General features: G+C 59.9%; 2 protein-coding genes across 3 annotated transcripts in view; both read right to left on the bottom strand.

The window, feature by feature from the left end:
• Positions 1-1,108: 1,108 nt before the first annotated feature.
• Positions 1,109-2,549, bottom strand: CISD3 (CDGSH iron sulfur domain 3). Its single transcript, XM_088179520.1, has 2 exons — positions 2,218-2,549; positions 1,109-1,558 (listed from the first exon to the last, which is right to left on the bottom strand). Exons 1-2 carry the CDS (start codon positions 2,410-2,412, stop codon positions 1,379-1,381), a joined length of 375 nt encoding a protein of 124 aa, XP_088035646.1. The 5' UTR covers positions 2,413-2,549; the 3' UTR covers positions 1,109-1,378.
• A 1,353-nt stretch (positions 2,550-3,902) lies between these two features.
• Positions 3,903-20,534, bottom strand: part of MLLT6 (MLLT6, PHD finger containing) — a 56,413-nt gene continuing 39,781 nt past the window's right edge. For both annotated transcript variants that reach the window (XM_088179415.1, XM_088179416.1), the window contains exons 13-20: positions 18,446-18,512; positions 17,740-17,882; positions 17,021-17,209; positions 16,523-16,611; positions 15,775-16,121; positions 15,545-15,653; positions 10,737-11,066; positions 3,903-9,689 (exon numbers count right to left, since the gene is read on the bottom strand). In XM_088179415.1, the coding sequence (XP_088035541.1) occupies positions 9,645-9,689; positions 10,737-11,066; positions 15,545-15,653; positions 15,775-16,121; positions 16,523-16,611; positions 17,021-17,209; positions 17,740-17,882; positions 18,446-18,512 (1,319 nt within the window). In that variant the 3' untranslated portion in view covers positions 3,903-9,644. The remainder of the gene's footprint in view (positions 9,690-10,736; positions 11,067-15,544; positions 15,654-15,774; positions 16,122-16,522; positions 16,612-17,020; positions 17,210-17,739; positions 17,883-18,445; positions 18,513-20,534) is intronic.

Raw genomic sequence — 20,534 nt, 5'->3', positions numbered from 1 at the left:
TTGATTGACCCCATTTTCTCCCTGTAAATAGGGCTGGGGACACTGCTCGGGTTGGGCAGGGGTGGGATTTGTGTTTGGGGTTTGGGTTTAGATTTGGGGTTTGGGGTTTGGGTTTAGGTTTAGGTTTGGGGTTTGGGTTTAGGTTTAGGTTTGTGTTTGGGGTTTGGGTTTAGGTTTGTGTTTGGGTTTAGGTGTTTTGGTGTCGGGTTTCCCTCTCAGTACATCCCAGACCACTCTGTGTGTTCGGATCACGTTTAATGTTCTGGAACAATCCCAATCCCTGGGAACAATCCCAGTCTCTGGGAACAATCCCAATCCCTGGGAACAATCCCAGTCTCTGGGAACAATCTCTATCCCTGGGTCTTGTCCTCAGTTCAACCTTTGTCTTGAACCTTTGTCTTGAACCTTTGTCTTGAACCTTTGGCTCGGGTTCGGTTTGGAAATGAACAAACGCTGCAGGGGCGGCTGCCCAGAGCATTCTGAGAGATCCCACAGAGCCCAAATCCTACAGAGCCCAAATCCCAAAGAGCCCAAATCCTACAGAGCCCAAATCCCACAGAGCCCAAATCCCAATGAGCCCAAATCCTACAGAGCCCAAATCCCACAGAGCCCAAATCCCAAAGAGCCCAAATCCTACAGAGCCCAAATCCCACAGAGCCCAAATCCCAAAAAGCCCAAATCCCACAGAGCCCAAATCCCACAGAGCCCAAATCCCAAAGAGCCCAAATTCTAGAGAGCCCAAATTCCACAGAGCCCAGATCCCACAGAGCCTCCTAAGAAATTCCACAGAGCCCAAATTCCAACGAGCCCAAATCCCAGAGAGCCCAAATCCCACAGATCCCTCCTGCCAAACCCCACAGGTTCCCCAATCCCAAACCCCACAGGTGCCCCATCCCAGGGGCGCTCACACCTCAGGCCAATCCCAAACCCCTTGGGCCAACCCCAAACCCCTCGGGCCAATCCCAAACCCCCTGGGCCAACCCCAAACCCCTCGGGCCAACCCCAAACCCCCTGGGCCAACCCCAAACCCCTCGGGCCAACCCCAAACCCCCTGGGCCAACCCCAAACCCCCTGGGCCAACCCCAAACCCCTCGGGCCAACCCCAAACCCCCTGGGCCAACCCCAAACCCCCTGGGCCAACCCCAAACCCCTCGGGCCAATCCCAAACCCCCTGGGCCAACCCCAAACCCCTCGGGCCAATCCCATTGTCCATTGGGGCTCCAATCCCTGCCCCACAGCTCTTCGCTGCAGCCGGGGCAGCTCCCAGAATTAGGATTTCATTGGGGTTTGGAGTCTCTGCTCTCCCCATCCCGGTGCTGTTCCCGGTGCTGCTCCCGGTGCTGTTCCCGGTGCTGTTCCCGGTGCTCCCGGGCCGGGCTCAGGCGCGGGGGGGCGGCGGGGCCGCCTGCACCTCGGGCCCTTTGTGGGATCCATCGCAGTACGGGGGGGTCCGGGTGCGTTTGCAGCCGCAGAGCAGCGCGGGGCCGGCCCGGGCCGGGCTGAAGCGCAGCGGGGCCAAGCCCGGAGCCTCCTTCTTGTGGGCACCGTCACAGAAAGGCTGCACAGCAACGGCGACGGGATCAAGGAGGGGTTCGGGGGTGCCCGGCTGCTCCCCCGGAGCCACCATGACCCCTCCATCCCGTCCCATCCATCCCATGGGTCCCATTATCCCATTATCCCATCCCATCCCATTATCCCATCCCATTGTCCCATCCCATCCCTCGGGAATTCGAGCGCCCCTGAGGGCACAACCCCAAAACCACCCCAAAACCTCCCGGCTCCGGGACTGGGGGGGTTCCTGTGGGGCCGGTCCTGCCCTGGCCCCATCGGCTCCCGCGCACATCCCAATTTGGGGGGTGCCGGGTCCCCCGGAGCCCCCGGGACCCCCCAAACCCCCAACCCCCCCCTCCAGGTCACGGAGCCCCCCAGAGCCACCGCAGGGTCCCCAGCCCAGGAACCTCTGGAATCCCCCTGGATCCCCGGTTCTCCCAGACCCCCAAACCCCTCGGTTCCCCCAGTTCCCCCGGTCCCCCTGGATCCCCGGTACCCCCAGACCCCCGGTTCTCCCTGTTCCCCGGTTCTCCCCCGGTTCTCCTGGATGCCCGGTTCCCCTGGCCCCCCCCTGGTTCTCCCTGTCCCCCGGTTCTCCCTGCTCTCCCCGGTTCCCCCCCGGTCCCTCCGGTTCTCCCGGCCCTCCCCGGTTCCCCCCGGCCGGACCTGGCGCTTGCTGTGTCCGCACGAGCACCAGCCGTAGCTCTTCCCCGCCTGCAGCTCCACCGGGAACGGCTCCTTGGCGGCGATCACCGGCTGCGGGGGGGGCGCGGGTCCCGTCGCTCTGCTCCGCGTCCCCCCCGAGGGGTCCCGGTACCGGCGGCCGCCCCCGAGCCGGACCCGCGCCGCGAGCCGCAGCATGGTGCCGGTGCCGGTCCTGGTGTCGGTTCCGGTGTCACCCCCGGTGCTATAACCGGTGCCGCTCGGTGCCGTTCCCGGTGCAGTTCCCGGTGCCGCTCGGTGCCGTTGCCGGTGTCGGTTCCGGTGCCGTTCCCGGTGACCTTCCCGGCGCGGCTCCTCCTCCCGGCGCCGCCGGAAGAGCCGGGGCGGGCGGGCTCGGCGGGAGCTCCCCCCGCGCACCGGGCCCGGCGGGGCTGGAACCGGGGCTCGGTGCCGCTCCTGGTTCGTGATCCCGGGGTTCGGTCCCGCTCCTGTCATCCTCTCCTGTCACTCGCTCCCAGTGCTGGTCCCGGTTCCCAGTGCCGGTCCCAGTTCCCAGTCCCAGTCCCCAGTGCCGGTCCCAGTTCCCAGTGCCGGTCCCAGTTCCCAGTGCCAGTCCCAGTTCCCAGTGCCGGTTCCCAGTGCCAGTCCCGGTTCCCAGTGCCGGTCCCAGTGCCGGTCCCGGTTCCCAGTGCCGGTCCCAGTTCCCAGTCCCAGTTCCCAGTGCCGGTTCCGGTTCCCAGTGCCGGTCCCGGTTCCCAGTGCCGGTTCCGGTTCCCAGTGCCGGTCCCGGTTCCCAGTGCCGGTCCTGGTCCCACTGCTCAGTCTCAGTTCTGGGTCCCAGTGCCAGTCCTGCTTCCCAGTGTCCCCAGTCCCGTTCCAGTGCTGATCCCAGTTCCCGATCCCACCACATGGTCCCGGTGCCCGGTCCCATCCCAATTCCGGTTCTGGTGTCCCGGTGCCCAATCCTGATCCCATTGCCCGATCCCAGTACCCAATCCCAGTTCCAGTGCTCAGTCCCAGTCCCAGTGCCCAATCCCATTCCCGGTTCCCAGTCCCACTGCCCCATATCCCAGTTTGTCCCAGTCCCAGTGCCGGTCCCGTTCCCAGGCAGGGCCTGGATCAGGATCACCTCCCCCCCCCCCTCCGTGCCTCAGTTTCCCCCCGGGCCTCCAGCCCTGGGAATTCCTGGAATCCTGGAGTGAGAATTCCCAGAATCCTGGAGTGGGGACGGATTTTTCCAGTGGGAATTCCCAGAATCCTGGAGTGAGAATTCCCAGAATCCTGGAGTGGGGACGGTTTTTTTCAGTGGGAATTCCTGGAATGGGCATTCCTGGAATCTTGGTTTGGGAGTGGCTTTTCCAACAGCCAGACACGGATTTTGGGCAGGAAAGGGGCCAAAGCAGGGGCAGCACGAGCCCGTGGATTTGGAGCTTCCAAGGAATAAATCCTTGGAAAAAAGGAGGATTCAGGAGCTGCTCACAAGCACAAGAGGGTTTGGGATTTAATGGGGGCCATCATTGGGGTTTTTTTTGGAAAAAATCCTCCTTTTCCCACTCATTCCCATCTCCAGGACCTCGCTCCTGCATCTTGGGACCATCCCTGGCTTGGGATTCCACAATCCCAGCACCTGGCAGGGAATTCCCATTCCCATTTAAATCTGCCGCCCCTTTATTAAAAACCTTCTCACATTTAATATTAATATTAATATTATTTATTATAATAAAGACCAGTCAAGCAGCGTGAAAAAAATATATCTTAGCTACATTACCTTAAACTGCCAAAAATATACACATTTTTCTCTTTCATTTAATATTTTTTTTTTAAAAACCCTAAAAACGAAATTTAAAAAAAAAAAAAAAAAAAAGGACACATGCAACGATCCTAAACGAGAGCATCAAAAAACGGGTAAAGAAACCCCAGTGCAACTGAAACTCGGATCATCTTTAGCTTTTCCTTTTTTCCTTCCCCCTGCTCTCCTGGGTTTTGTGGGTTTTTTTTTTGTTTTTTTTTTTTTTTTTAGTTTTTTCCACAGGGATTCTCCTGGAGATTCCCAGCTCCCCCTCCTGGCTCTGCCCAAGGGACGCTGGAGGTGACAATTCCCGGGGTTTGGAAGGTCGGGCACGGGGAGAGGGGGAAGTGCTTTGTGTGTCTGATCCCCTCATCCCGGAATTCCTGGAGAGACAGAGGGATCCAGCTCTGGATCCAACACTGGGAATTCCTGGAGGGATCCAGCTCTGGGAATTCCTGGACAGACGGAGGAATCCAGCTCTGGATTCAACACTGGGAATTCCTGGAGGGATCCAGCTCTGGATTCAACACTGGGAATTCCCAGAGGGATCCAACATTCACAATTCCTGGAGGGATCCAACATTCGGAATTCCCGGAGGGATCCAGCTCTGGAAATTCCCAGAGAGCCAGAGGGATCCAATACTGGATCCAATTCTGGGAGTTCCCAGAGGGATCCAGCTCTGGGAATTCCTGATGGGATCCAACTCTGGGAATTCCAGGAGGGAGCCAGCTCTGGAAATTCCTGGAGGGCCAGAGGAATCCAACAGTGGATCCAACACTGGGAATTCCTGGAGGGATCCAGCTCCTGAAATTCCTGCAGAGCTGCAGGAATCCAACACTGGATCCAACACTGGGAATTCCAAGAGTGATCCAACTCTGGGAATTCCAGGAGGGCCAGAGGGATCCAGCTCTGGGAATTCCCAGCTGGATCCAGCTCTGGCTGCTGCCACCTCCTACCCTTGGAGGTCCCGAGCAAGGCCTGGCCCAGCCCAGCCCAGCCCAGCTCAGCTCCCCTGGTCGGGATCCTGTCTAGAAAACCCCAAATTCCCGGATTTCCTTCCTCTTCCCAAGTCTGGGCTCCCAAACATTCCCACAGGAGCCAATTCCAGCATTCCCAGCCTCTGGATTCACCCCCTAAGTGCCTCTCACTGACCCCTCCCTGTCCTGAGCCTGCCCAGGGATTTGGGCACCGACCCCAAACTGGGGGCGATCCCAACACGGATTTTGGGTGTCCTGGGGGATGGATCCCAGGCAGCATTCCCAGCATTCCCAGCCCTCTCTCCCTGCCCTCACACCTTCCTGATTCTCCAGGGTTGGGTTTTGGAAGAACTGGGACATTTGGGGTCTGCGGGCAGCACTCTGGGATTTGGGATCCCAGAGCAATGCAGGGAGTTGGGATTTGCAATAGAAAGGATTTGGGATCCTGGAACAATCCAGGGATTTGGTATCCCGGCAATGCAGGGATTTGGGATTTGAGATTAAAAGGATTTGGGATCCCAGGGGGATTTTGGGTGGCACCTCCAGGGGTGCCGAGGGAAGGGGAACGACTCAGCTCAGGGGGAGGGAAAAAAAGAGAAAAAACTCCAAAGGAATTTCAAAGTGCAAGAAGGGAATTGTGCTGGAGCGGGTTTGGGGACGGGGACCCCAAAGGATGGGGCTCCCCAACAGCTTCCTAAGCTGGTTAAAACATCTGGATAGATAAATCCCATTATATATTTAATATATATTTCTATTTCTGAGCAGCCAGCAGCTCTGCCCAGTTCAGAGCTCCAGGCTGGCAGCAGAAAGGGTTTTTGTTTGGTTTGGTTTTTTGTTTTTTTTTTTTTTTTAGACAACCCTAGTGGTGTGAATCTTGGAAAAAAAACCAAATAAAATAAAATAAAATTAGAACTTAAAGAAGGGAATTCAGCGAGGATTTGGCCTGGGCCGAGCTTTGGCAGCACGGTCAGCGCAGCCCCACTGCTGATAACGGGAATAGTGCAAAGCAGGGGGGCAGTGGGGACGTGCTGGACGCGGCACAAAGGTCCCAAAATTCGGGATTTGGGGCTCTCCCAAAGGAGTTTCCATCAGCTGGAGCATTCCCAGGAGCTCCGGATTCACCCAGGTTGAGGGAAGGAGGGACCTTGGTGAGTTTGGTGTTGGTGTTCCCCTCTCCAGAGCTGCCCTGGATGTCCCTCCTTCCTTCCTGGAATTCTTCCTTCCATCCATCCATCCATCCACCCATGGATCCATGGATCCATCATCCATCATCCATCATCCATCATCCATCCATCATCCATCATCCATCCATCATCCATCATCCATCATCCATCATCCATCATCCATCATCCATCATCCATCCATCATCCATCATCCATCATCCATCATCCATCCATCCATCCATCATCCATCATCCATCATCCATCATCCATCCATGGATTCCATCCATCATCCATCATCCATCCATCATCCATCATCCATCATCCATCCATCATCCATCATCCATCATCCATCATCCATCCATCATCCATCATCCATCATCCATCCATCATCCATCATCCATCATCCATCATCCATCCATCATCCATCATCCATCCATCCATCCATCATCCATCCATCATCCATCCATCATCCATCCATCATCCATCATCCATCATCCATCCATCATCCATCCATCATCCATCATCCATCCATCCATCCATCCATCATCCATCCATCCATCCATCATCCATCCATCATCCATCCATCATCCATCATCCATCATCCATCCATCCATCATCCGTCCATCCATCATCCATCCATCATCCATCCATCATCCATCATCCATCCATCATCCATCCATCATCCATCATCCATCCATCCATCCATCCATCATCCATCCATCATCCATCATCCATCCATCATCCATCATCCATCATCCATCCATCCATCCATCCATCATCCATCATCCATCCATCATCCATCATCCATCATCCATCATCCATCATCCATCATCCATCATCCATCATCCATCCATCATCCATCATCCATCCATCATCCATCATCCATCCATCATCCATCATCCATCATCCATCATCCATCCATCATCCATCCATCATCCATCATCCATCCATCATCCATCATCCATCACCCATCATCCATCCATCATCCATCATCCATCATCCATCCATCCATCATCCATCATCCATCCATCCATCCATCATCCATCATCCATCATCCATCCATCATCCATCATCCATCCATCATCCATCATCCATCCATCATCCATCATCCATCACCCATCATCCATCCATCATCCATCCATCATCCATCCATCATCCATCATCCATCCATCCATCATCCGTCCATCCATCATCCATCCATCATCCATCATCCATCCATCATCCATCCATCCATCCATCCATCCATCCATCATCCATCCATCCATCATCCATCCATCATCCATCCATCATCCATCATCCATCCATCATCCATCATCCATCATCCATCATCCATCCATCATCCATCATCCATCATCCATCATCCATCATCCATCCATCATCCATCCATCCATCCATCCATCATCCATCCATCATCCATCCATCCATCCATCATCCATCATCCATCATCCATCCATCATCCATCATCCATCATCCATCCATCCATCATCCATCCATCATCCATCCATCATCCATCATCCATCCATCATCCATCCATCATCCATCATCCATCATCCATCATCCATCATCCATCATCCATCATCCATCATCCATCCATCATCCATCCATCATCCATCCATCCATCCATCATCCATCATCCATCCATCATCCATCATCCATCATCCATCCATCATCCATCATCCATCCATCATCCATCATCCATCATCCATCCATCCATCCATCATCCATCATCCATCATCCATCACCCATCATCCATCCATCATCCATCATCCATCATCCATCATCCATCATCCATCCATCATCCATCATCCATCATCCATCCATCATCCATCCATGGATCCATCCCAGCTCAGCAGAAGCTGATTCCTGGTGGACATTCCAGTCTGAAGATGGAATCCAGCTCCAAAGGTGGAGAACTCTGGAAGTTCTGGCAGGCCGGGCTCAGGGCTGTGCTCAGTGTCCCATTCCTTGCAGATCCCTTTTCCCAGCACCAGTGGAAGAACGTGGTTCTGTGGGAATGATCTGTGGTGGGTGGGAAAACGCAGGGAGCAGATTTGGGATTCTGCTCCCCACAGACATTTCCATCACAGGAATCCCTCCGGGAATCCACTCCCGGATCCAAGAGCTCCTTCTGACCCTGGACAATCCCGGCTCTGCCCCTTTTCCAGCTGAGACCTTTGGGAATTCGGGGGCACAAAGCAGGAATGTGCATTCCAAAGGACAGCCCCGCCCCTCCGGCAGCTGGCACAGGTGACAACAACGTCCTCCCACCTGGCACAGGTGACAACGTCCTCCCAGGTGGTGCCACCTCCTGTCCACCTCCATCCGTCCTCATCCCTCGTGTCCTTCCAGGATGGGAATGCAGCTGGAGCAGAGCCCGGTGGGACGGGCAGGGAAATCTCAGCTTGGGAATTGTTCTGGATGTCCCCACCTGGGTACGGCCACCACGTCCTCCCCTGGCAGTGCCACATCCAGGGTCACACCCTGGGGCACTTCCAGGTGCCACCATGTCCCTTCTCCAGAAGTGCCACATCCAGGGTCACACCTGGTCACGCCACATCCAGGGTCACTGCCAGCTGCCACCATGTCCTTCCTCAGCAGTGCCACATCCAGAGTCACATCCTTGGACGCTGCCAGGTCCACCGTGGTGCCACCATGTCCCTTCTCCAGCAGTGCCACACCTGGTGCTGGCTTTTGGGACACTGCCAGGTGCCACCACATCCCTTCAGAAGTGCCACATCCTGGGGCACTGCCAAGTGCCACCACGTCTTTCTCAAGAAGTGCCACATCCAGGGTCACATCTTTGGGCACTGCCAGGTGCCACCATGTCCCTTCTCCAGAAGTGCCACATCCTGGGGCACTGCCAAGTGCCACCATGTCCTTCTCCAGCAGTGCCACATCCAGGGTCATGTCCTTGGACACTGCCAAGTGCCACCACGTTCCTTCTCCAACAGTGCCACAGGTGCTACCATGTCCCTTCTCTGGCAATGCCACACCCAGTGCTGGCTCTTGGGACACTGCCAGGTGCCACCACGTCCTCCCCTGGCAATGCCACATGCAGGGTCACATCCTGGGACACTGCCAGGTGTCACCATGTCCCTTCTCCAGAAGTGCCACAGGTGCTACCGTGTCCCTTCTCTGGCAATGTCGCACCCGGTGCTGGCTCTTGGGACACTCTCAGGTGCCACCACGTCGTCCCCCGGCGATGCCACATCCAGGGTCACATCCTGGGACACCGCCAGGTGCCACCACGTCCTCCCCCAAGGATCTGGGGGGTCTCTGGTGCCTCGGGGGCTCCCCACGCTCCCGGCAGGATCCGCTGGAATTGGCTCTGGCACACGGAGCAGGGCACAGGTGACCCCACCTTGGCTCCTGGTGGCCCCGGGGCTGGCTCGCGGCCGCTGGGGCTCCCGAAGCTCCTCCCGGGACGCTCCTCGGGAGCTCCGGGCTCCGCCCGTCCCCGGGACAGGAGTTGGCTGCGGGCTCGGGGCCGGGGGGGCTCTCTTAGCCCTTGTCCTGCGCCAGGGGAGCGCCCTTGTCACCCAGGGGCTGCGGGAACAAACGGGGACACGGCCCAGAGCCATCAGAGGGGACACGGGCTGTGGGGACGGGGATCGGGGGATCGGGGGACAGGGACAGCAGGGACTGGGATTGGGGCAGGGATTGGGGGACAGGGGTTGAGGGACAGAGATTGGGGGACAGGAATCACGGCATGGATTGGGGGACAGGGATCAGGGGACAGGGATTTGGGGACGGGGATCGGGGGGAGAGGGACTGGGGAATGGGGATTGGGGGGGCAGGGACAGCGGGGACAGAGACTGAGGGACAGGGATTGGGAGAGGAAGGAATTGTGGGGACAGGGATTGGGGACGGGGATTGGGGAATGGGGGAACAGGGACTGGAGGGGACAAGGATCGGAGGAGACAGGGACCATGGGACACAGGAATTGGGGGAGGCAGGAATCAGGGAATGCGGGATCAGGGGAGGCAGGAATTGGGGGGACAGGAATTGGGGGAGCAGGAATCGGAAGTGCAGGGGGAGAGCAGAGGGCTCTGCTGGGCTGCACCGCTCAGACCCTGCCAAAATCCAGAGCCCCGGGGTCCCCCCTGCCCAGTTCAGGCCCAGCAGCCCCTCAACCCTGGCCCTGAGTTCCTGAATGAGTGACCTTCTGGGGACAGGGACAGGGACAGGCACGGGGACAGGGACGGGGACAGGAGGAGATGGAAGTGTCACCCCTGGACACTGCTGAAACCTCTCCCTCTCTACCGGGTGCTGCGATCGCTCCCAAACCCCAGGGGTGTCTCCAGGAGTGTCCCAGGCTGTCCCCAGGAGTGTCCCAGGCTGTCCTCAGCTGTCCCCACTCTCGCCAGGACTATCCCCACACTGTCCCCACACTGTCCCCACGCTGTCCCCAGTACTATCCCCATGCCATCCCCCCGATATCCCCAGGACTATCCCCACACTGTCCCCACGCTGTCCCAGGCTATCCCCACACTGTCCCCATGCCATCCCCACGCTGTCCCAGGCTATCCCCACACTGTCCCCATGCCATCCCCACGCTGTCCCAGCCTGTCCCCAGCCCAGCCCGGTACCCACCGTTCCTTTGGGGGTGCCTCCGTCGGGCTGCAGGCTGAGGAAAGGGTTTGGCTGCCCCATGGCCGAGCCCGAGCCCAGCGGGGGGGTGGCCTGGGGGGCCAGCAGGGCCCCGCCGGGGTTCAGCTGCTGCGGGGACAGCGAGGCCAGCAGGGACCCACTGCTGGGGGCGGCCGAGGTCAGCAGAGCGCTGGGGCTGGAGTGCAGCGGGGCCGAGGTGGCCGCCAGGAGGCCGCTCATGGCCAGCTGGGACGAGCCCGACATCTGCAGGCGCTGCAGCTCCCGCTTCTGCTGGATCTGCTGCATCATCTGGAACACCAGAGCCTGCTGCTCCTGAGAAAAGGGCCGGGGACAGCGCTCAGAGAGGGGACAGCGAGGAGGGACAGAGCGGGGACAGAGAGGAGGGGACAGAGCGGGGACAGCGAGGAGGGGACAGAGCGGGGACAGAGAGGAGGGACGGAATGGGGACAGAGAGGAGGGGACAAAGTGGGGACAGCGAGGAGGGGACAGAGCCGGGACAGAGAGGAGGGGACAGAGCGGGGACAGAGAGGAGGGACGGAGTGGGGACAGCGAGGAGGGGACAAAGTGGGGACAAAGAGGAGGGACAGAGCGGGGACAGCGGGGACAGAGAGGAGGGGACAGAATGGTGACAGCCAGAAGGGACAGAGCGGAGCCAGCACGACAGGGAGGAGGGGACAGAGCGGGGACAGCGCTCAGAGCGGGGACAGAGCGGGGACAGCGAGGAGGGGACAGAGCCGGGACAGGGAGGAGGGACAGAGAGGGGACAGGGAGGAGTGATAGAGAGGGGACAGACAGGAGGGGACAGAGAGGAGGGACAGAGCGGGGACAACGCGCTCGGCAGGAGGGGCCACCTGGGGACACCTCGAGCTGGGTCAGGTTTGCAGGGAGCGGATTTGGAATTCCGCTCCCTACAAACATTTTCCTCTCTTAATTCAGCCCCGGGAATCCACTCCCAGGTCCAAAATCTCCTTCTGGCCTGGATAATCCCGGCTGAGCTCCTTTTCCAGCTGAGACATCGGCCTTTGGGAATTCCGGGAGGGAATCCCGGGTATCTTCCCTGATATCCACCGTGAGCCTCCCCACAAACACAGGGAGAGGTTCAGGTGGACACCGCGGGAAATTTCACGGCTGGAAAAGGGGATTGGCATTGGAACAGGGTGGCCAGGGAGTGGTGGAGTCACCAACCCTGGGAAGCTTCAAAAAGTGACTGAAGGGTTTGAAAAGTGACTCAAAGGTTTTAAAAGCGACTGAAGGCGTCACCTCGATTTGGTTTAACATGCACAGAGGGATTTGGTCAACGACTGGGCGGGAGGATTTTGGTTTTTTTTTTCCAACCATGGCACACCCGGTCCCAGGAAATGCTCCTGGGAACAGGGACAAAGTCCCGTCTCTGCAGGGACACGGAGGGGCAGTCCTGGTGTTCATTAACAGCTCGTGTTCATTAGCAGCCCGTGTTCATTAACAGCCCTTGACCTTTCCAGCCCCCGCGGGGATTAGTGACCCTCCCCCAGGCACCTGCAGCGACACAAATCCCCCACAACTCCAATCCATCAACGCAGCCACTTCAAATCTCTGCAATTCACCGTCCTCAGTTCCTGATCTGCCTCTGAATCCCTCCCCCAGCCCGTCCTGCTGCCCCCAGGGATTTCAAATCTGTGCAATTCACCACCCTCAGTTCCTGATCTGAATCCCTTCCCAGCTCATCCTGCTGCCCCCAGGGGTTTTAATCGAAATTATTTCAAATCTGTTCAATTTACCATCCTTAATTCCCCATCTGGCTCTGAATCCTTCCCCCCCAGCCCGTGCTGCTGCCCTCAGGGGTTTTAATCAAAACGATTTCAAATGCGTGGAATTCCTGGATCCCAAAATCCTGAACTGGTTTTGAATCCCCCCCTGCCCATCCTGCCTCCCCCAGGGGTTTGAAACACAGAGATTTCAAATCTGTGCAATTCACCACCCTCAGTTCCTGATCTGAATCCCTTCCCAGCTCATCCTGCTGCCCCCAGGGGTTTTAATCAAAACTATTTCAAATCTGTGCAATTCACCATCCCCAATTCCCAAACTGGCTCTGAATCCCCCCCAGCCCGTGCTGCTGCCCCAGGGATGCAGGAATTTCAAATCTGTGCAATTCACCATCCTGAATTCCTGGATCTGGCTCAGAATCTCCCCCCAGCCCATCCTGCTGTCCCCAGGGGTTTTAATCAAAACTATTTCAAATCTGTGCAATTCACCATCCCCAATTCCCGATTTTGCTCGGAATCCCTCCCCCAGCCTGTGCTGCTGCCCCCAGGGGTTTTAATCAAAATTATTTCAAATCTGTGCAATTCACCATCCCGAATTCCTGAGTTGGCTCGGAATCCCCCCCAGCCCATCTCGCTGCCCCAGGGCGGTTCAGGTGTGCTGACCCGGGGGGAGCAGGCTCAGGGCTCACCTGCATCCCGAGGGACAATCTGAAATCCGGGAAAACCACCCAGAAATCTGGGAAAAGTGCAGGAATCACTATGGCAACCATGGACTCATGCAGCCAGAGCTGCCAGGGTCCTGTCCCCGCAGGGAGGTGACACCATGGGGACAGCAGCTGCCCTGGGTGGGTGGCACAGGGATAGCAGCTGCCCTGGGAAATTCGCTTTTCTCAGGGTATAAAAATAGCCTGACCCAGAAATGCATCCAGAGCAGTGGGCTGGGCTCCTGGTGGCTGGAATGGGCACGGCCTGGATGGGCCTGGCCTAAATGGGCATGGCCTGGATGGGCATGGCCTGGATGGGCTTGGCCTAAATGGGCACGGCCTGGATGGGCATGGCCTGGATGGGCATGGCCTAAATGGGCTTGGCCTGGATGGGCCTGGCCTAAATGGGCACAGCCCGAATGGGCATGGCCTGGATGGGCATGGCCTAAATGGGCTTGGCCTGGATGGGCACGGCATAAATGAGCATGGCTTGGATGGGCCTGGCTTGGATGAGCATGGCTTGGATGGGCTTGGCCTAAATGGGCACGGCCTGGATGGGCATGGCCTGGATGGGCATGGTCTGGATGGGCCTGACTTGGATGGGCACGGCCTGAGTGGGCATGGCCTAAATGGGCACGGCCTGAACAGACATGGCCTGGATGGGCATGGCCTGGATGGCCTTGGCCTGGATGGCCTTGGCCGAAATGGGTATGGTCTGGATGGGCACGGCCCAAATGGGCATGACTTGGATGGGCCTGGCCTGGATGGGCCTGGCTTGGATGGGCATGGCCTGGATGGGCACAGCCCAGATGAGCATGGCCTAAATGGGCACGGCCTGAACAGACATGGCCTGGATGGGCATGGCCTGGATGGGCATGGCCTGAGTGGGCACGGCCTGGATAGACACGGCCTGAACTGGCATAGCCCAAACTGACATGGCCTGAACCAGCACAGACTGAACAGGCATGGCCTAAAAGGGCACAGTCTGGACTGGCATGGCCTGAATGGGCACGGCCTAAACAGGCACAGCCTGAACCGGCATGGCCTGAACAGGCACGGCCTGAAAGGGCACGGCCTGGACAGGCAGGGCCTAAATGGGCACGGCCTAAAAGGGCACGGCCTGAAAGGGCACGGCCTGAAAGGGCACAGCCCAGCCCTGGTGACAACGCTGTGTCACCCCTGGCTGGGTGGGGACAGCACCGAGGTCCCTGCAGGGCTAAGGGCCTTGCTTTGCCACCTCCGGGATTTGTTTGCCCCCTCATTGATTTGTTTGTCACCTCATGGATTTGTTTGCCACCTCAGGGATTTGTTTGCCCCCTCAGGGATTTGTTTGCCACCTCTCCACCTCCATTTCTGGGACAGGAGGTGCAGGCAGGGAGCCAAGAGCCCCGGAGCAGCCGCCTGGGCCCATCCATGACCCCAAAATCCTCATCATCCTCAGCCCCCTGCAGAGCCCCCGGCACCTCCAGCTCTCCCTGTGGATGTGCCCAGACACGGCTCGGCCGCCCCAGGAATGAAACAATTCGGGTTTTATCTGTTTTGTCTCTTCCTAACTCCCAGCAGGGGCTCTGGAACCTTCTGCCTCTCCTGGGGAACTTGGCACACCCGGGAGCCCAGGGCCAGCCTGGGATCCAGCAGGATTCACATCCTGGCATCCAGCAGGATTCACATCCTGGCACCCAGCAGGATTCACATCCTGGCATCCAGCAGGATTCACATCCTGGGATCCAGCAGGATTCACATCCCCGGATCCAGCAGGATTCACATCCTGGCATCCAGCAGGATTCACATCCCTGGATCCAGCAGGATTCACATCCTGGGATCCAGCAGGATTCACATCCTGGGATCCAGCAGGATTTACATCCTGGGATTTGCCAGGATTCACATCCTGGGATCCGGCAGGATTCACACCCCAGGATCCAGCAGGATTTGCATCCCAGGATGCCTGGCAGTGAGATCCAGCAGGATTTGCATCCCGGGATGACTCCAGGAGGGAACAGCTCTCCCAGTTTCGCCCTCTCGATTTCACCTCCTCACCCCCTCAGGATGCTGCAAATTCAGATTAAACTTTTGTCGTTTGGAACAACAAAAACTCAAATCCCAGCTCCCCTCCCTGGGAGGTGCCACACCCCCTGCCTGGACCTTTGCTCCTCGTGCCACTCCCCATCCCAAATTCCCAAACCAGCTCCGAATTTCCTCACCCAACCCAGGCTGCGTCCAGCCAGGACAGGCTCAGATGATTCGGGGCAGGAGAGAAACTTCAATTTCACATTTCGATTTTCCTTTTCGATTTTCCTCTCGGCCCGAGGTTTCTCCCCCCCCATCCAAGCGTGCCCTCCCTTACCGGGTTAAGGGGCTGTGAAGTCAGGAGCTGCTGGAGCTGCTGCAGCTGCTGCTCGTGCTGCTGCAGGACGTGCCGCTGCTGCTCCGTCAGGGGACTCAGGCTGGCCACGCTGCGGGGAGGGAGCGCCGGTCAGCGCGGCCAGAACCGCTCCCGCACGCTCGGGGCCGCTCCCTCCATCCCTTCCCGGAGCTAAACTGCGGCTGGAGAGGGCCGGGGCGGCCCATCCTCACCTGCTCAGGCTGGTGGAGAGCTGCAGGGCTGGGGGACCGCTGGCCTGCGGTGGAGGCTGGGCGGGCTGCGCTCCGTTCAGGCTCCCCAGGATCCCGTTGAGGGGCATCTGCTGGGCTCCGGCCAGGCTGCCCAGCAGGCTGTCCACCATGGGCACCGCGGAGAGGCTGTGGCCGGCCCCGGAGCCTCCTGCTAGCCCCCCGCCTGCCACCCTGGCCAGGCCGTTCACCTGCTGCGCCCCGGGCAGGGGCAGCGAGGCGGGACTGGGCTGCAGCATGGGCAGGGGCGGGGGCGTGCTGTGGAAGGACAGGGAGGAGCTGCTCCTGCTGGGACAGCCCGAGTGAGGGTCCTGGGGGAGAAACGGACACAGAGCATCGGGCTGGGGGGGCTGCCCCAGGGCAGCTCGGCTCCGGCAGCTGGGGGTGGGAACTGGGGGGCTCTGCATGGCTCCAGTGGCTCAAGTGGCCCAGAACTCCAGCGGGGGGGGGGGGGGGTCCCAGAACTGCAAGGGGGTCCCAGAACTCCGAGGAGGTCCCAGAACTCAGGTCCAGTCCTGCTGGATCTCCAGGATCACCTGGAAGCGCTCTCACCTCACACTCCCGCTCTCAGCTACTCTACCCAGCCCTCGGGCGCCGCAGGGAGAATGTGATCTCTGAGCCTGGGCTAGCAGGCTTCAGGAGCTGGCTACTGAGCCCTGGGGCTGCTGTGCTGCCCCTGCCTGGCCGCTGGTGGCCACAGAGGCCTCAGTACCTCGGAGGACGTGGAGAGCGAGTTCTCGATGCCGAAGCTGTTCTTGCACGGGGGGCTCTTGCTGATGCTCAGGGAGTCGCCGGTGCAGGCTGGGAGGGGAGAAGGGCGAGGGCAGAGAGTCAGGACTGGACCCTGAGGTGGCCATGGGAGAGATCCCTCCCACTGTGACCCCTCGGCCATCAATGGGGCACAGGGACACGTCTCTGGGTGCCCTGAGCCCCCTGGTGCCCTGAGCCTCCCTGTTCCCTCAGCCCCGGTGCGCTCAGTCCTGGTGCTTTCACCCCCGGTTCTCTCATCCCCGGTTCTCCCAGCCCGGTTCCCCCAGCCCGGTTCTCTCACCCCGGTTCTTTCATCCCCGGTTCCCCCAGCTCGGTTCTCTCACCTCCGGTTCCCTCAGCCCGGTTCTCTCACCCCCGGTTCTCTCATCCCCGGTTCCCCCAGCCCGGTTCCCTCACCCCGGTTCTCTCATCCCCGGTTCCCCCAGCCCGGTTCTCTCACCCCCGGCGGGCAGGATGTACTGGGCCTGGCTGCCGGGCCCGTTGCTGCTGGTGACCACGGGGAAGGGCACGGACAGCTGGACATTGAGCAGCTGCAGCCGCTCCTTCTTGGCCGTCAGCGTCATGATCTGCTCCTGCAGCCGCTGGTTCTCCTTCTGCAGCGAGTGCAGCGCCTTCAGCATCTCCACGACTGCGGGGGGAACGAGGGGGGACAGGAAAAAAAATGGGGGAATGAAAGGGAGGAAAGAGGAGACGGGATCACAGGATCCACTGTCAGAACGCAGTGCGGGAGGGACCGGCCCCGCAGCGCAGCTCCTGGCACAAACCGGGGCTCTGCTGCCCGCGGGCACAATCCCAAAATCCCGGCTGGCTCCTACCCCGGGAGCTGCCCCATGGCTCCTGAGAGCCCCGGGAGCTGCCCCAATGGCCCCCGGGAGCTGCCCCACCACCCCCAGGAGCTGCCCCAATGGCCCCGGGGAGCTGCCCGGTCACCCCTGAGAGCCCCCGGAGCTGCTCCCCGAGCCCCGGGAGCTCCCTCGCTGGCCCCATCGTCCCCCGAGAGCCCCGGGGAGCTGCCCCATCGTCCCCCGCCGCCCCCTGGGACCTGCCCCGCCGCTCCCGGGAGCCCCGGGACCCGCTCCACCACCCCCGGGACCTGCCCCGGGAGCTGTCCTGCCGCCCCCCGGTCGCTGCCCGGTCGCCCCCCGGGCCCGCACTCACTGTTGACGCCGGCCTCGCCGTTGCCCTGCTTCTCCAGGAGCTGCTCGATGTTGGGGGTGGCCTGCGGGACATTGTCCAGCTGCCCGCTGCTGCTGCACGACACGGTCTGGTCGAAGAGCGTCGGCAGGCTGCTGATGGGGGACCTGGGGGGGCCGGGGGGTCAGGGGGACCCTGCTCTGCTCGCTGCCCTATTCCAGCTCCATTCCTGCTCTGCTCCCTGCTCCATTCCTGTTTCATTCCCTGCCTCATTCCCGCTCCATTCCCTGCTCCATTCTTGTTCCATTCCAGCTACATTCCCCGTTCCATTCCCTACTCTGCTCCGTCTTTCACTCCCTGCTCCATTCACTGTTCCATTCCTGCTCTATTCATTGTTCCATTCCTGCTCTGCTCCCTGTTCCATTCCCTGCTCCATTCCCGTTTCATTCCCGTTCTATTCCCTGCTCCATTCCCTGCTCCTCTGCCTGGGCCGGAGCGCTCGCAGCCCCCCATGCTCAGCCTCCCGAGCCCGCGCTTGTGTTTAGTCCTGGCTCGGGCTGGGAAAGCAAACCTGGCTCATCCCATCCCATCCCATCCCATCCCATCCCATCCCATCCCATCCCATCCCACACCCCAAGGAGCAGGGCAGGAGCTGTTTCCATCCCCCCAGGCGGTGTCCCTGTCCCCGCTGTCCCCGCTGTCCCCGCAGTCCCCGCTCCCGGACACTCACATGGAGGACAGGCTCTCCTGCGGGGACGTTCCCCGGCAGCCGAAGCCGCAATCCTCCAGATCCGGCTCTGCGTGGGGACAGGGACAGAGAGCCCGGGGTCAGCGGTGCCCGGCACGGCTGGAGCCCGGTGTGTGCCAGGTGTGCGTGTGATGTGTGCCAGGTGAGTGCCCGGTGTGTGCCAGGTGTGTGTGTGTGATCTGTGCCAGGTGAGCGCAAGGTGAGTGCCCGGTGCGTGCTCTGCGCGTGTACCCGGAGTGTATCCGGTGTGTGCCAGGTGAGTGCCAGGTGAGTGCCCGGTGTGTGCCAGGTGGGGATCACCGAGCAGTACCGGCACCGAGAGTCACCGGGCAGGCCCGAACGGCACCGGGCAGCACCGAGCAGCACCGGGCAGGCCCGAATGGGACCGGGCAGCACCGAGCAGCACCGGGCAGGCCCGAATGGGACCGGGCAGTACCGGGCAGCCCGCACCGAGCAGCACCGAGAGTCACCGGGCAGCCCCGAATGGGACCAAGCAGCACCGGGCACACACATCGATCAGCCCCAGCCCCGCACCGATCAATCCGTACCGATCAGCCCCGCACCGATCAGCCCCGCACCGATCACCCCGTATCGATCAGCCCTGCACCGATCAGCCCCGCACCGATCAGCCCCGGCCCCGCAGTCGATTTCCCCCGGTCACCGCTGCCGGTCCCGCCCGGTCACCCCGGCAAGGTCACCCGGGGCCGGCGTGCAAAGCCTGGAGCTGCTGTTCCCGGAGCTCCGGGAGGGACAAATCCCGTGCCAGGCCCTGCCCGTGGCTCCGGGCGGATCCGGTAATCCTGGGTGGATCCGGTTATCCCGGGGGATCCGGTTATCCCGGGGGATCAGCTGCCGCTCTCCATGGAGTGACAGAATGGCTCAGGTGGGAAAAGACCTTCAAGGTCAGGTGGGATTGAGGATCCTTCCCCCAAAGCCGCCCGCGGTTCTCTGAGGTTTCCACGTGCTGAGCTCCTCCCTAAGGAGCTTAAAGGGAATCATGGAATGGTTGGGGTTGGAAAATCCCTCCAAGGTCAATCATTAACCCAGCCCGGCATTGTCACCGCCCAGCCGCGTCCCCAGGCGCCACATCCACGCCTTTTCAGCACTTCCAGGCACGGGGACTTGTTCCAGTGCCTGACCACCTTTTCCATGGAGAAATTTTCCCCAATATCCAATGGAAACCTCCCTTGGCACATCCTGGGCTGTTCCCTCTCCTCCTGTCCCTGTTCCCTGGGAGCAGAACCCAAACCCCCCCGGCTGTCCCCTCCTGTGCAGAGCCACAAGGTCCCTCCTGATCCCTCTTTTTTTTCCAGGATAAACATTCCCAGCTCCCTCAGCCACCCCTGGCACTCCAAACCCTTCCCTGGACACGCTCCAGCCCCTCCATCCTTCTTGGAAAAATCCCAAAACTGCCCCCCAGGACCTGAGCTGTGCCCTCAGCAGAGCCCAGCTCAGCTCTGGCATCCAGAACCTTCCTCCAGAGCCATCCCCGTGCCCCAGGAAATCTGGGATGTGGCTGCTGCACACACGTGCAGGATGTCTCCCATTCCAAGGGTAATCCAGGATAAATCCCAGATTTATCTTCCCATCCTCGGAACGCTCACTCCCCTCACCCTGGGCCCTGCCAGATGTTGTGGCTCCAGCTCCAGCTGCCTCCCTGCCCCTCCTCTCTTTCCCCACACATTCCCACGTGCAGGAATCCCAGAGATCTCCCACAGGGAATGCTGTGATTCCCAGCAGGATGCCCGGAGAGGATTTCCTGCTGCTGGGAATGAGCAAATCCAGCTCCTCCAGACAGCCCCGGGGTGGAGGATCCTATCCTGGCTCCCTCACCCCCTCTGGAATGTCCTGCTGGACCGGGATTGTCCTGGGACACTTCCAGGCAGGAATCATCCACCTCCCTGCACGTGGCCACAATGTCCCAGTACAAACCTTGGAGCAGCTTCCAGTGCTGGGATGGGCTCCAGGAGAGCTGGAGAGGGACAAGGGATGGAGGAATGGAAACGGGGAATGGGTTTGAGCTGGGAAAGGTGGGATTTTGGGAAGGAATTCCTCTCTGGGAGGGTGGGGA

The sequence above is a fragment of the Sturnus vulgaris genome, chromosome 27, assembly GCF_052056855.1.
Source record: "Sturnus vulgaris isolate bStuVul1 chromosome 27, bStuVul1.hap1, whole genome shotgun sequence".
Taxonomy (NCBI): domain Eukaryota; kingdom Metazoa; phylum Chordata; class Aves; order Passeriformes; family Sturnidae; genus Sturnus; species Sturnus vulgaris.
Note: the sequence above shows the minus strand (reverse complement) of the source record. Positions and strands in the feature narration are given on the sequence as shown.

Bases quoted from the DNA above. Each gene is read 5' to 3' on its own strand.
- CISD3 (XM_088179520.1), bottom strand. From the start codon at position 2,412: ATGCTGCGGCTCGCGGCGCGGGTCCGGCTCGGGGGCGGCCGCCGGTAC. The intron at 1,559-2,217 runs GTCCGGCCGGGG...GTTGCTGTGCAG, and splicing joins GCGGACACAGCAAGCGCCAG to CCTTTCTGTGACGGTGCCCA.